We start from the raw sequence: 16,537 nt of genomic DNA on the forward strand, positions 1-16,537 counted from the left end.
TCGACTCTTTCCAATTTTGTTCAACAATATATAATTTGGTTAATGTCGATCTTTAAATACAATATAATTCCAATATTCGATCGGTCAAACAACTCAATACAATTTCTTATAATTTAACAAACAAGGAGATATACTCCAGCACATTAGACGTACGGACAAAGAGTGAGGAACGGACCCGACGATTTTCGGTAATGCGCCAATATATTGAACTATTGGCGCTTAGATCGATGTAAGGTCACAGGGGGGGGTTATTGACCTTTTTTCCCCAACCCTTATCCTAGGATATTTGATCATTTATTTCTCAAAATAATGTCAAGAAATATTTTCCCGTCACATTCTCCCCCTTCGGACTTGACGTTAGTTTGAGAAAGAAAACTGAATCTGAAATAACTCAAACAATCTGTAAATAATATCATTAACAAAACATTTTATAAAATAAACAAATAAAATAATAAATAAAAGTGATTAATGTCTGAAAAGAAATAATTAGTTGTCATGTTTGATTCTAAATTTATTTCAAGAAAAGAAAAAAACAATTCCTGGAAGTTTCCTAATAATTGTTGTCGATTTTTAATTTTCTTTATTTATTGAAAAGAACTTACGTCGTAAATTACAATTATAGTATCAAAAATAAAACTTTCCTTTTAAGAAGGGTAAAACAAAGTAATACTATTTTTGCTTTGGTTCAGATCAATAAGTCATAAATGTAAATTAAGATAAGATCAAAGTTATTTAAAACAAAATTTGTACTCTCGTTTCGAGATCAGTCTTTGATCAGTCTATATGTCTAATTTTTGGGGTTCTTCTTGTACTTAGTTGGCACGATGACCTTGTATTCCTCTCCATCGGACAATTCAGGTCGAAGAGCCATCACCTCGTCAAGAGATTGATCAGCAAACTCGGTCGTCAATGATTGAACAGCTTGGCGACGTTTTTCCTCCGACAGATCTTTCTTTGAAGGTGTCATGTTGTTCGCTGGTTTTTCGATAAGAGAAAGAGCGTTCTCCCTGATCAAAAATGCCCTCACACGATTGACATAATCGTTTTGATTCGCAAAGTTTGCCTTGATCTTCCGGCGAAGCTGCTCCTCCGTATGCTCATTGATCAAATATTTATGATCAGATGGTATTGCCCAAGCTGGCAAGGTGACGTAGTTCAACCGAAGCCAGTCGACAAGTCCAGCGTAACGAATATTGCAATCCGGACATTCAGGACAATAGATGCACAGATCGTTAGAGCATCCTACGCATTTGTTTAGAGCCAACTCGTGCTCAACTCCATGAGGATATATGCAGTCAATGGTCTCGAATCCATCTGCTCCACAGATCAAGCAAAATCCAGGTCTCATCGGCATCTTGCACTCCGTGAAACGATGCTCGCGTGACCTGCAGTTCACGCACGCAGCAGTTCTTTGTTTGCCCGTCACAGAAACAAAGGTCTGAGTACCTCGATCAACTTTCTTAGCTTCCATCTTTTTAAGAAAGATCTCAGCTCTCTTCGTGATCAAATTTTTGAGCAGCTTTTCCGACAGCATCCTGCAGTCCACCATGTAAAGAGGCTGGAATTGATTTTCAGAATCAACCAAAGTCGGAACTCCCAATTCCTTCATGACATCCTGGAAAGTTGGAATGTCATTGATCGTATATGGCAAAGGTTCCACCTTTACCGAAGGAGCGATGACAGAATCAGTTCTATCGGTCATCCTCATCTGCTGACCATCCTTCCTCAGCATTGGCTTCACATCAGGAATGCGATTCCTCTTCTTATTTTCTGATCGAATATCAAATGGAGTCACCCTGACAGTATTTGTCAACTCGATCTTGGGTGGTTTCCGATTACGGAACTCGTTGATCAATTGTTGAGCATCCGCAGAAATCTCGTCAATGCGCCGCTCGCTCGTTGTACTTGACGAAGTTAAGTTCTCGTCAAAAAGCGAAGCATTGTCATCAAAGATCTGATCAATTTGGTCATCTTGACCCTTGAAGTCAGACACCTTCAAAGTCATTTCTCGCATCAGATCGTCCATCTGTTTTTTACAACGGACTAGTTTGTCCCATTGTTCTCCAAGATCACCTGCTTCTTCTGGATCAAAATTCGCAGCCATATCTCTGCTCATCCTTCCCTCAACAAGCAACCAATCAGACCTGAACTGTCCAAATTCGTGATGACCTCAGTCCTCCAGATGAATGCGCGCAGTTGATCGATCTACAAATAAATTTCATGACAATCGCAAACTTCGACGTGGTATTTTCAAATTAGAGACTGAATATTTGCCAACAACTTTACCATCTCTGTCTGACAGTTGGACTGTACCCGGACCATAAACTTTAGAAATAATAACTGGACCTACGTAACGGTGAGCCAACTTAGAGGAATAATTTTCAGCCTTATTGCTTAGCTTTTTGTTCGGATAATAAACCTCCATTCCCACCTCAAGTTCAACTGACAGTTTTCTATCGGCATTCGACTTGGCAAGCCGCTTTTCAGAATAATTCTGCAATTTACTTTCGACTTTATGACGTAACTCGTCGATTATTTTCATGCGATCAACCCAAGCCTTCGTCGCGTCATCAGCAATTTCGTCAGTACCCACCTCACAGTCGGTTGATTTTAATTCTCGTCTCGCGATAGCCTCATAACCATGATTCAAGAAAAATGGCGAAACGCGAGTACCAGTATGAGGTACGGTGTTACATGCAAATTGTACTTTAGACAAATTCTCGTCCCATTCTCTATGATCTTGATTTATATAAGCGGAAATTATAGGTTTTATCGTTCGATTTACTCGCTCTACCGGATTGCACTGAGGGTGAGCCAACGGGGTAGTGATATGCCTAACGCCTCTGGCCAATAAGTACGCTTTGACATCTTTATTTATAAATTCTTTCCCGTTATCTGTCACGATAGACTCCGGTATTCCCCAACGATCGAAAACGGTGTCAAGTATATTGACAACAATTTTTCCTGTTCGATGTCGGACCGCAAACAGTTCAATAAACTTTGTATATAAATCATGAACGACAATAATATCAGAATTTCCCTTTTTAGTTCGAGTTTGAGACACTATTGTGTCGATCGATAATTGAGCCCACGGTAACCGTAAGGATCGTGTAGTTAACCTAGCTTTAATAGGGTTTTGATTAAACTTTACCTTGATACATACTTCGCAATCTGAAACATAAGATTTGACATCTTGCGTCATGCCTGGCCAATAATAACTTTGACGAATTCTGTCAAGAGTTTTATGTGAGCCGAGATGACCTGCTTGAGGTAAATCATGATTCTCACGAAGTACTGTCAATATATTTGAAGGCTTTACTACTTTCTTCCAAGGATTCTCATCATCGATCACAGCCTTTTCGAAATCTGGACGAAAATAGAACAATTCGTTATTTTCAATTTTCCAATCATCAAATCGACTGGGATGATTCTTTACTAAGTCAAATTTGGTTTCATACCAATTCTGATCGCAAATCGAAGCTAATTGAATTCGACCCTGTACAGCATCTTCTACAACTTTTTCCCAACCAGACGGATCTACATCTATATCAAACATACGCGAGAGAGCATCTGGCGCCTCATTTAAAGTACCCTTACGATGTTCAACAGTCATATCATGCTGATATAAATAAATTGCCCATCTAGCTAGACGACCTACAGGATTCTTGAGCCCATGCAACCATTGCAAAGCCTGGTGATCTGTGATGACGGTAAATGGCATGCCTTCCAAATAACACCTAAGCTTCTCAACAGCCCAAACAACTGCTAAGCATTCTTTTTCCGTAGTCGTATAGTGAAGTTCCGCACCTCTTAATGGACGACTCAAAACCTCGATCAATATTTCCCTTCCAGAATCAGGATCCTTCTGAACAAGGATCGCACCTAGACCAAAATCACTAGCATCAGTATATAAAATAAACGGCTGTCCCGGTAGAGGAACATAAAGACGAGGAGCATTAATCAAAGCCTTCTTTACTTCGTCAAAAGATTTTTGTTCAACTTCTGTCCATTTCCATGGAACTTTGACGCTAGTAAGCTTATTTAATGGACCCTGTATCCTAGCGATATTCCTTAAATGCCTGTGATACCAATTAACTAAACCGTTAAACTGACGCAACTTAGTCCTATCTGTTGGAACAGGAAAATCAATAATTGGTTCTACCTTCTCGGGATTGGGTCTCATTCCCAACTCGTCAACAATATATCCGAGAAACTTAACTTCTTTGCAGGCAAAACCGCTTTTCTCTCGATTGATTTGCAATTTAGCCTCGCGAAAAACATCAAAGACAAGAGACAAAATTTCGAGATGATCGTCGAAAGTCTCAGTCACAATGATCCAATCGTCAAGATAGGTAAATACCTGATCAACCCACTTATTCGGGAGTTTCCTTTCCACAAGAAGATCACGAAAACGCCTTTTCAATGTGTCCATCAATTTTTGAAAGGTTGATGGGGCTCCTGTGAGTCCATACGGCATTCTATTCCATTCTAATAACCCCTTCCCTTCAACGACAAAAGCAGTATACTTTCGACTATCTTCATTCATAGGGATTTGATGAAAAGCCTCACTCATGTCAATAGTCGAGATAAATTTAGCTTGATGTAATTGCGAAAGGATTGATCTCATATTATGCAAAGGATAAGCTGGCTTTTTGGTTTTACGATTGAGGGGTTGATAATTAATACAAAACCTCAATCCGCCATTGGCTTTCGGAGCAACGACTGGCGAAAAGGCCCAATCACTATTACTCCATCTTATATACCCTTTTTCTAACAAACGATCAACTTCCTGTTCTAAATACTTCCGAACGATCTCACTTCTTCGATAGGGTTTTTGACGATGTGGAATACTATCTTCCAATTCAATTACGTGTTCAACCAAATCAGTCAAACCAGTACTCTCTCTATCAAATTTTATAAATTCCTCATCAAGAAAATTCTTCAATCTCCCTGATTCATCTGTCGAAAGACTCTGAAGAAAACTAGAACCTGTGCGACGATGCGATAATGAATAGACATGTTTACCACCTGCTAAACTCCAACTCCTGTCAAAAGGATCAAGTTTGACTTTGAAATTCAACCAAAAGTCCATTCCAAGAATCAAATCACTTGATAACCCCGGCAAGATACTGAACCACTGAGGTCCATAAACATCGCCTATGTCAATCACAAATAATGTCCCACCTTTAGTTTTGACCACCGATCTATCACCTAACCTAACTCCCTTCTCAGAAGAAGAATCAGGAGTCAAGTCCTGTACCTGATAATGCTTCACGCGATTATAAGCTGTTTCGCTCAGAAATGATCTCTCACTACCACTGTCTATAATACCCAAAATCTTTTCCCCAAAAATGGAAACCGTAACCGGGATCCTGACAGTTTTTACCGGTTCTGAAAGAGAATCGCAAGGGCAATATACCCTCCTCTGGGCAAGACGATGCACCACGTGAGACGGCAATCCGAAAGGTTTCCAATTCCTTATCGCCTCGTGATCAATTTCGTTCGAAGGTGCGCCCTCTTCTAATTGATCACAATAAATAGTTGACAGATTTATGGAATTCTCAATTTCATTTTCTAACTCTTCGCAAACCAAGTCATCAAACTCATTCTCTGACTCAGAAGAACTAACCGAGTCACTATCAAACAAACTAAGTTTAATCACGGCTTGACGTGAGGTATCAAGCCGAGAGACTATGTCATCTGATCCTCTAGTCAATTCAACGCTCGTCGAAAAACAACAAGTCTTATCAAGATCCTTGGTCTGACCTATATTAGATGAAGAATTAAAATTCTTATCCTCCTCAAGTACGCCCTTTGGTTCAATAATTGGAGGTTCAACTACTGAGGGCTTTTGTCGTTTCCCTGATTATCGGGACAATCTACATTGGAATGACCTGTTTTTCGACAAAGACAGCAAACCAGTTGTGGTTTGGTTTTACAATAGGGGACTGTGTGACCTGTTTGACCACAATTTTGACAGAAAAACCTACTTTTATCCAATGGTTTAGAAGGTTCCCTACTATCACGCGATAATTGATCTTGTGTATTTGTCTTAGTCGAATGACTTGACTTTTCAAATTTCTTTAAATTCTGATCAAGTTTTTGTCGATTAATGGATTGGGTATTCCGTAACCCAGACTTGCTCTTTAAGCGATCGGATTCCCTACCATAAACAGCATTTAAACCAACTTCTTGATCACTATCAGAATGATCTTCAGAAGCATCAGTTGACTGTTCATTGTCAGAATCACTTTCGTCTCGAACAGCACACAAGTCCGACCTAGGTTTCGATCTAATTTTCTGCACGTCTGCTGAGCGATTGTAAATATAATTACGCTCATTGACATAGTGCAAGAATTCCCGATAATTCTTTAATGACAAATTCAAAATTTCAAATGTTAAACGAGGGTTAAATTTAGACAAGATCTGTTTTAACTGTTCCCTAAATCCTGGGGGATATTGCATTCTCTCAAAAACAAGACGCGCTTTACATGCAAACTCGGCTAAACTCTCTCCCTTGTCGACTTTTAAATCGCGAACCTCGAGAAGGAGATCGGCGTCATCCTTTTTGACGCCCCACTCAAAGCGAAACGCACGAGCAAAATCTTTCCATGAACGCCAATTTTTCTTGTTTACGAGGTACCAAGATCTGTACGATCCTTCAAATATTTTTGAAAGACAGGGGACAAACAGATTCCGATCTATTCCACTCGTACTCAGATAGTCTTTGAGGATTAGCAAGAACTGCTCTGGGTCTTTTTCTGTTTTTGGAAAAGAAATTTTCCATGAATTGACAATTCGACCGATTTGAATAGCGTTCGAATTCTCCGCACGAGGCTGCGGATGTAAGGAATTCAAACCATCCCGCGGTCTACTTGACAAATGACCTACAGATCTTGATTGATCAATTGACGAAAAACGATTTCGTACTTGTTGATCATCCTCACTAAAATCACTATCATTCCATGAAAATAATGAACCTACCCTACGGGCATTAGGTCCTATCGAATCACGATCTACTGTGTTTTCTCTATCACGGGACGGATTCAAATCACGTGGGTAACCGAAATTAAAATTGCCACCACCGACCCGCATGACATCACCCTGAGAAGATGTTAACATTTGTCGGTACTGTTCCTCAGTCACGTAAACTTCTTCGTCTATAAGTGTCCCGTCGGCCAGAGGTTTGCCGATTGTTATTTTTATTAATCGCGGAGGAACGATATTATTATTATTATTTATTCCTGCACGTAGGGGAATATTTCGACCGTTATTAATTTCATTGCCCGCTGGTTGTGGAATCTCATTCGAAAAACCAGGATCGCTATTGAAACGAACGCGTCTAGACTCATCCCCGACTTGAGTTTCATGAGGATACAAAGTTCCATTCTCGCGATTTGGACCAATATTTTGATCATCGAAAACCTCAGGAGTAACTGGAGGTTTATTTTGACGCGTATCTAACTCATTCAATTCTTCATCGGAAGAAATGGATTGCTGATTTGTTCGCGTCCCTCCCCCTTCAGAGCGTAAGTTACCCTGATTAGTTGCGAGATCAATTACGGTGTTACATTTGACAGTTAACGTATCTAAAGCCTGTTCCAATGCATCCATTCTTCGATGCATGGTTGACGTAATATACAACGGTGGCGTTTTACCCCTTCCCCTTCCAATGGACGAATGCATCGAAAAACCGTGAAAACTCCCTACACTATTCTGCGATGACGGTCTTGAAGTTCCCGGATTTTGATCAAATTGATCTCCCGAATTTATCGCGCCTGCGTTTGTAAGGGTCTCCAAAGGAGGATTTTCAATTTCCCGATTTGACGAATGTCCACTTGAAACTTGTTCAGTTGATCTTAAATTATCAGTTGTATTATTTTGTTCCCTTAACAACTGATTTCTATTTGGATTTCGTTTTGGGGGGGAAATAAACATTGACGTCATTGTAAGCAAAATTTACGTTATGCCAAGTCGATAACCGAATAAAAAAAATTTCTTATTGATAAATAAATAAAAGCTTAGAAAAAAAAAATTGCTTTTATTAAAAAAAATTTTTAATAATAAAAATTTTTAAAGACAAGTCCCACAAAAGTTCGAGGTATATTATCCGATCCTTTTAAAATAATAAACAAAAAAAAAATTGTTGTTCAATAATAAATATTCGACAATACACTCAAAACAATAAAATAGAACTTTGCCTTAATAATAATTGTTAAGTTCAAAAAAAATCAATAACTTGACAATTTAAAAAAAATTTTATAAGTTATAAACAACAATTAATGAAAACAAGTCAAATAAATTATAAATTAATATATAAATAAAAAAATTAAATATTCTCTCTCAACAATTAGTCTGTGAGCAAGAGCAAGATCTTGTACTGTCAAAACAAAAATGAGGAGAACTAAATACCAAAAAAAAATTTTAAGTTATAATATTTTAAAAAAAAAAATTTTAAGTTATAATATTTTTAAAAAAAAAATTTTAAGTTATAATATTTTTAAAAAAAAAATTTATTATAACAATTCTTCAAGCAATCGACAAAACTATTAACAAGAGCAAGATCTTGAATTAATAGTACCGACCGCGAGAGAAAAAAAATCTTTCAAATTTATTAAAAAGATTACTTGACAGCAGAGCAAGATCTTATTGACAAGTAAAATACTTTGATCAAAATATACGTATGTTGAGCAGAAGATATACTTTGCGGAACACACAAAAAAAATTTTAATACAAGCAATTTATCTTGATCAAAATACCTATATGTAAAGCAGAAGATATACTTTGCAAAACATAAAACAATGGCAATATTCAAAAAAACTAACAAACATCGACAAGAGCAAGATCTTGAATCGGCAAAGTTCTATTGAATATTACGCTTAAAATTTTCAAAGGCCGATTTACGATCAACGCAAAATTTCGACACTTTGACAATACAAAAAAAAAATTTCAAAGCAACAATGGCAACATTCAAAAAACTAACAAACATCGACAAGAGCAAGATCTTGAATCGGCATAGTTCTATTGAATGTTACACTTAAAACTTTCAAAAAGCTGGCCCACGATCAACGTGAAATTTCCAACAATTTAAACAAACACAAAAAATATTTCAAAAAGTTAGTTCGCGATCGACGCAGAAATTCTAACAATTTTGACAAAAAATTTTCCAATAATATTGTCGACAATAGCAAGATATTGTATCGACAAAATTTGGACAAAAACAAAAAAAAATTTTACAAGACAAAAATTTTCATCAAATTTAATTATTTTCTTGATGTAACAAGATACGATCACGAAAACAAAAATACAAAACTTTATTCAACGAAAATTTTGTCAAATCAAAATTATTATTTCGACAGAGCAAGATCTAATCGAAACAAAACAAATAAAATATGACTCTTTGTCCAACACTTTAAAATATACGTCACAATAATAAAATTTCAAAAAAAAAATTTTCACAAAATTTTTGTCAATTCACAAAAAAAAATAAAATTTCGTTATAAACAATTATAAAAAAAAATATTCAAAATTTCTAGAAAGTAGACTTTCAAAAAAAAAAAAAAATTTTGACAAAATTATCAATTTGTTCAATATATTATTCAGTCCAACTGTCAACAGAATTACGAACTAAACACAAATAAATATTTCAACAATTCAAAATATAATTCACACAAAATATAAAATTAAAATCAAAATTGACGAAAAAAAATTATTAAAATAAATCGTCGTTATTCCCAGTATGTCGCTGTGTACATAAGGCAAGTTTAGACCTGAGTCTGTCAAGGTCGCTCACACAAAAGAAATGTAAACACTCTGATCGCTTCCCGTTCAAACTCGCACTTTCTAATTTTCAAAATTTTTCACACAAATAAATTATAATTTTACTTTTCACACTTTAAGATAAAATTATTGGCAAAATTTACAATAAAAAAATCCAACGTCGCCCCACGTTGGGCGCCAAATGAGACGGAATAATTTATTATTACGAGAAATATATTAAAATTAAAATAAATGATCAAAGTTTAAAATTATTCCTCACCCAGCGCGACCGGGTTCAGAGTTGCTGGGGCTCTATTTGACAAAATAAAATAAAATAAAGATTTAATTGCACGCGGACGCCAGTTAATTTATTAATTAAAATTAACAAAAGACTTGATCACAGGGAGGGAAGTTGGTGAACCCAAATACAAAATATAAAAATAAAATATTAAGCGACTTCCAGGAATATTGAGTTTATTACAAGAAAATAAAATAAAAGGTACATTAATCACTTACTTGTGTGTGATCAAATATGATCAAATATCGACTCTTTCCAATTTTGTTCAACAATATATAATTTGGTTAATGTCGATCTTTAAATACAATATAATTCCAATATTCGATCGGTCAAACAACTCAATACAATTTCTTATAATTTAACAAACAAGGAGATATACTCCAGCACATTAGACGTACGGACAAAGAGTGAGGAACGGACCCGACGATTTTCGGTAATGCGCCAATATATTGAACTATTGGCGCTTAGATCGATGTAAGGTCACAGGGGGGGGTTATTGACCTTTTTTCCCCAACCCTTATCCTAGGATATTTGATCATTTATTTCTCAAAATAATGTCAAGAAATATTTTCCCGTCACAATATATAAATAGATTGCAATTTTTAAATTTTCCCCCAAAATATTTCCCAAAATAATTTACAGGCAATGAATAAGTTTTAAACTGTAGAATATATAAATAAATTTTAATTTCATTTTTTTCCTCCAAAATATTTCCGAAAATAATTTGGAGGAAGTGAATAATTTTTAAACTTAAAAATATATAGATTGTAATTTCAAAATTTTCCTCCAAAATATTTCCGAAAATAATTTGAAGGAAGTGAATAATTTTTAAACTTAAAAATATATAAATAGATTGTAATTTCAAAATTTTTCTCCAAAATATTTCCGAAAATAATTTGGAGGAAGTGAATAATTTTTAAACTTAAAAATATATAAATAGATTGTAATTTCAAAATTTTCCTCCAAAATATTTCCGAAAATAATTTGAAGGAAGTGAATAATTTTAAACTTAAAAATATATAAATAGATTGTAATTTCAAAATTTTCCTCAAAAATATTTCCGAAAATAATTTGGTGGAAGTGAATAATTTTTAAACTTAAAAATATATAAATAGATTGCAATATCAAAATTTTCCTTTAAAATATTTCCGAAAATAATTTAGAGGCAATGAATAAGTTTTAAACTGAAGAATATATAAATAAATTTTAATTTCATTTTTTTCCTCCAAAATATTTCCGAAAATAATTTGGAGGCATGAATAAGTTTTAAACTGAAGAATATATAAATAAATTTTAATTTCATTTTTTTCCCTCACAATATTTTCGAAAATAATTTGGAGGAAGTGAATAATTTTTAAACTTAAAAATATATAAATAGATTGTAATTTCAAAATTTTCCTCCAAAATATTTCCGAAAATAATTTGGAGGAAGTGAATAATTTTTAAACTTAAAAATATATAAATAGATTGTAATTTCAAAATTTTCCTCCAAAATATTTCCGAAAATAATTTGAAGGAAGTGAATAATTTTTAAACATAAAAATATATAAATAGATTGTAATTTCAAAATTTTCCTCCAAAATATTTCCGAAAATAATTTGGTGGAAGTGAATAATTTTTAAACTTAAAAATATATAAATAGATTGTAATTTCAAAATTTTCCTCCAAAATATTTCCGAAAATAATTTGGAGGAAGTGATAAATTTTTAAACTTAAAAATATATAAATAGATTGTAATTTCAAAATTTTCCTCCAAAATATTTCCGAAAATAATTTGGAGGACGTGAATAATTTTTAAACTTAAAAATATATAGATTGTAATTTCAAAATTTTCCCCCAAAATATTTCCGAAAATAATTTGGAGGAAGTGAATAATTTTTAAACTTAAAAATATATAAATAGATTGTAATTTCAAAATTCTCCTCCAAAATATTTCCGAAAATAATTTAGAGGCAATGAATAAGTTTTAAACTGAAGAATATATAAATAAATTTTAATTTCATTTTTTTCTCCAAAATATTTCCGAAAATAATTTGGAGGCAATGAATAAGTTTTAAACTGAAGAATATATAAATAGATTGTAATTTCAAAATTTTCCTCCAAAATAATTCCGAAAATAATTTGGAGGAAGTGAATAATTTTTAAACTTAAAAATATATAAATAGATTGTAATTTCAAAATTTTTCTCCAAAATATTTCCGAAAATAATTTGGAGGAAGTGAATAATTTTTAAACTTAAAAATATATAAATAGATTGTAATTTCAAAATTTTCCTCCAAAATATTTCCGAAAATAATTTGAAGGAAGTGAATAATTTTTAAACATAAAAATATATAAGTAGATTGTAATTACAAAATTTTCCTCCAAAATATTTCCGAAAATAATTTGGTGGAAGTGAATAATTTTTAAACTTAAAAATATATAAATAGATTGCAATTTTAAAATTTTCCCCCAAAATATTTCCCAAAATAATTTACAGGCAATGAATAAGTTTTAAACTGTAGAATATATAAATAAATTTTAATTTCATTTTTTTCCTCCAAAATATTTCCGAAAATAATTTGGAGGAAGTGAATAATTTTTAAACTTAAAAATATATAGATTGTAATTTCAAAATTTTCCTCCAAAATATTTCCGAAAATAATTTGAAGGAAGTGAATAATTTTTAAACTTAAAAATATATAAATAGATTGTAATTTCAAAATTTTTCTCCAAAATATTTCCGAAAATAATTTGGAGGAAGTGAATAATTTTTAAACTTAAAAATATATAAATAGATTGTAATTTCAAAATTTTCCTCCAGCATATTTCCGAAAATAATTTGGATGAAGTGAATAATTATTAAACTTTAAAATATATAAATAGATTGTAATTTCAAAATTTTCCTCCAAAATATTTCCAAAAATAATTTGAAGGAAGTGAATAATTTTTAAATTTAAAAATATATAAATAGATTGTAATTTCAAAATTTTCCTCCAAAATATTTCCGAAACTAATTTGGAGGAAGTGAATAATTTTTAAACTTAAAAATATATAAATAGATTGTAATTTCAAAATTTTCCTCCAAAATATTTCCGAAAATAATTTGGTGGAAGTGAATAATTTTTAAACTTAAAAATATATAAATAGATTGCAATTTAAAAATTTTCCTCCAAAATATTTCCGAAAATAATTTAGAGGCAATGAATAAGTTTTAAACTGAAGAATATATAAATAAATTTTAATTTCATTTTTTTCCTCTAAAATATTTCCGAAAATAATTTGGAGGCAATGAATAAGTTTTAAACTGAAGAATATATTAATAGATTGTAATTTCAAAATTTTCCTCCAAAATAAATCCGAAAATAATTTGGAGGAAGTGAATAATTTTTAAACTTAAAAATATATAAATAGATTGTAATTTCAAAATTTTCCTCCAAAATATTTCCGAAAATAATTTGGAGGAAGTGAATAATTTTTAAACTTAAAAATATATAAATAGATTGTAATTTCAAAATTTTCCTCCAAAATATTTCCGAAAATAATTTGGAGGAAGTGAATAATTTTTAAACTTAAAAATATATAAATAGATTGTAATTTCAAAATTTTCCTCCAAAATATTTCCGAAAATAATTTGAAGGAAGTGAATAATTTTTAAACTTAAAAATATATAAATAGATTGTAATTTCAAAATTTTTCTCCAAAATATTTCCGAAAATAATTTGGAGGAAGTGAATAATTTTTAAACTTAAAAATATATAAATAGATTGTAATTTCAAAATTTTCCTCCAAAATATTTCCGAAAATAATTTGGTGGAAGTGAATAATTTTTAAACTTAAAAATATACATAAGGATTGCAATTTCGAAATTTTCCTCCAAAATATTTCCGAAAATAATTTAGAGGCAATGAATAAGTTTTAAACTGAAGAATATATAAATAAATTTTAATTTCATTTTTTTCCTTCAAAATATTTCCGAAAATAATTTGGAGGCAATGAATAAGTTTTAAACTGAAGAATATATAAATAGATTTAAATTTCAAAATTTTTCTCCAAAATAATTCCGAAAATAATTTGGAGGAAGTGAATAATTTTTAAACTTAAAAATATATAAATAGATTGTAATTTCAAAATTTTCCTCCAAAATATTTCCGAAAATAATTTGGAGGAAGTGAATAATTTTTAAACTTAAAAATATATAAATAGATTGTAATTTCAAAATTTTCCTCCAAAATATTTCCGAAAAAAATTTGAAGGAAGTGAATAATTTTTAAACATAAAAATATATAAATAGATTGTAATTTCAAAATTTTCCTCCAAAATATTTCCGAAAATAATTTGGTGGAAGTGAATAATTTTTAAACCTAAAAATATATAAATAGATTGCAATTTAAAAATTCTCCTCCAAAATATTTCCGAAAATAATTTGGAGGCAATGAATAAGTTTTAAACTGAAGAATATATAAATAGATTGTAATTTCAAAATTTTCCTCCAAAATAATTCCGAAAATAATTTGGAGGAAGTGAATAATTTTTAAACTTAAAAATATATAAATAGATTGTAATTTCAAAATTTTCCTCCAAAATATTTCCGAAAATAATTTGGAGGAAGTGAATAATTTTTAAACTTAAAAATATATAAATAGATTGTAATTTCAAAATTTTCCTCCAAAATATTTCCGAAAATAATTTGAAGGAAGTGAATAATTTTTAAACATAAAAATATATAAATAGATTGTAATTACAAAATTTTCCTCCAAAATATTTCCGAAAATAATTTGGTGGAAGTGAATAATTTTTAAACTTAAAAATATATAAATAGATTGCAATTTTAAAATTTTCCCCCAAAATATTTCCCAAAATAATTTACAGGCAATGAATAAGTTTTAAACTGTAGAATATATAAATAAATTTTAATTTCATTTTTTTCCTCCAAAATATTTCCGAAAATAATTTGGAGGAAGTGAATAATTTTTAAACTTAAAAATATATAGATTGTAATTTCAAAATTTTCCTCCAAAATATTTCCGAAAATAATTTGAAGGAAGTGAATAATTTTTAAACTTAAAAATATATAAATAGATTGTAATTTCAAAATTTTCCTCCAAAATATTTCCGAAAATAATTTGGAGGAAGTGAATAATTTTTAAACTTAAAAACATATAAATAGATTGTAATTTCAAAATTTTCCTCCAAAATATTTCCGAAAATAATTTAGAGGCAATGAATAAGTTTTAAACTGAAGAATATATAAACAAATTTTAATTTCATTTTTTACCTCCAAAATATTTCCGAAAACAATTTGGAGAAAATAAATAAGTTTTAAACTGAAGAACATATAAATAGATTGTAATTTCAAAATTTTCCTCCTAAATATTTCCGAAAATAATTTAAAGGAAGTGAATAATTTTTAAACTTAAAAATATATAAAGAGATTGTAATATAAAAATTTTCCTCCAAAATATTTCCGAAAATAATTTGGAGGAAGTGAATAATTTTTAAACTTAAAAATATATAAATAGATTGTAATTTCAAAATTTTCCTTCAAAATATTTCCGAAAATAATTTGAAGGAAGTGAACTATTTTTAAACTTAAAAATATATAAATAGATTGTAATTTCAAAATTTTCCTCCAAAATATTTCCGAAAATAATTTGGTGGAAGTGAATAATTTTTAAACTTAAAAATATACAAAAGGATTGCAATTTCAAAATTTTCCTCCAAAATATTTCCGAAAATAATTTAGAGGCAATGAATAAGTTTTAAACTGAAGAATATATAAATAAATTTTAATTTCATTTTTTTCCTTCAAAATATTTCCGAAAATAATTTGGAGGCAATGAATAAGTTTTAAACTGAAGAATATATAAGTAGATTGTAATTTCAAAATTTTCCTCCAAAATAATTCCGAAAATAATTTGGAGGAAGTGAATAATTTTTAAACTTAAAAATATATAAATAGATTGTAATTTCAAAATTTTCCTCCAAAATATTTCCGAAAATAATTTGGAGGAAGTGAATAATTTTTAAACTTAAAAATATATAAATAGATTGTAATTTCAAAATTTTCCTCCAGCATATTTTCGAAAATAATTTGGAGGAAGTGAATAATTATTAAACTTTAAAATATATAAATAGATTGTAATTTCAAAATTTTCCTCCAAAATATTTCCGAAAATAATTTGAAGGAAGTAAATAATTTTTAAACTTAAAAATATATAAATAGATTGTAATTTCAAAATTTTCCTCCAAAATATTTCCGAAAATAATTTGGTGGAAGTGAATAATTTTTAAACTTAAAAATATATAAATAGATTGAAATTTCAAAATTTTCCTCCAAAATATTTCCGAAAATAATTTGGAGGAAGTGATAAATTTTTAAACTTAAAAATATATAAATAGATTGTAATTTCAATTTTTTCCTCCAAAATATTTTCGAAAATATTATGGAGGAAGTGAATAATTTTTGAACTCAAAAATATATAAATAGACTGCAATTTT

At 30.4% G+C, this 16,537-nt stretch overlaps 1 protein-coding gene across 1 annotated transcript; it reads right to left on the reverse strand.

Moving 5' to 3' along the window:
* Nucleotides 1-567: 567 nt before the first annotated feature.
* On the reverse strand, nucleotides 568-10,537 carry LOC127286449 (uncharacterized). Its single transcript, XM_051312880.1, has 2 exons — nucleotides 10,276-10,537; nucleotides 568-2,205 (listed from the first exon to the last, which is right to left on the reverse strand). The coding sequence occupies exon 2, from the start codon at nucleotides 2,114-2,116 to the stop codon at nucleotides 788-790; it is 1,329 nt and encodes a 442-aa protein (XP_051168837.1). The 5' UTR covers nucleotides 2,117-2,205; nucleotides 10,276-10,537; the 3' UTR covers nucleotides 568-787.
* Between the last annotated feature and the right edge of the window lie 6,000 nt (nucleotides 10,538-16,537).

The sequence above is a fragment of the Leptopilina boulardi genome, unplaced genomic scaffold (assembly GCF_019393585.1).
Source record: "Leptopilina boulardi isolate dan_hultmark-lab unplaced genomic scaffold, ZJU_Lbou_2.1 LbouV2_356, whole genome shotgun sequence".
NCBI lineage: Eukaryota > Metazoa > Arthropoda > Insecta > Hymenoptera > Figitidae > Leptopilina > Leptopilina boulardi.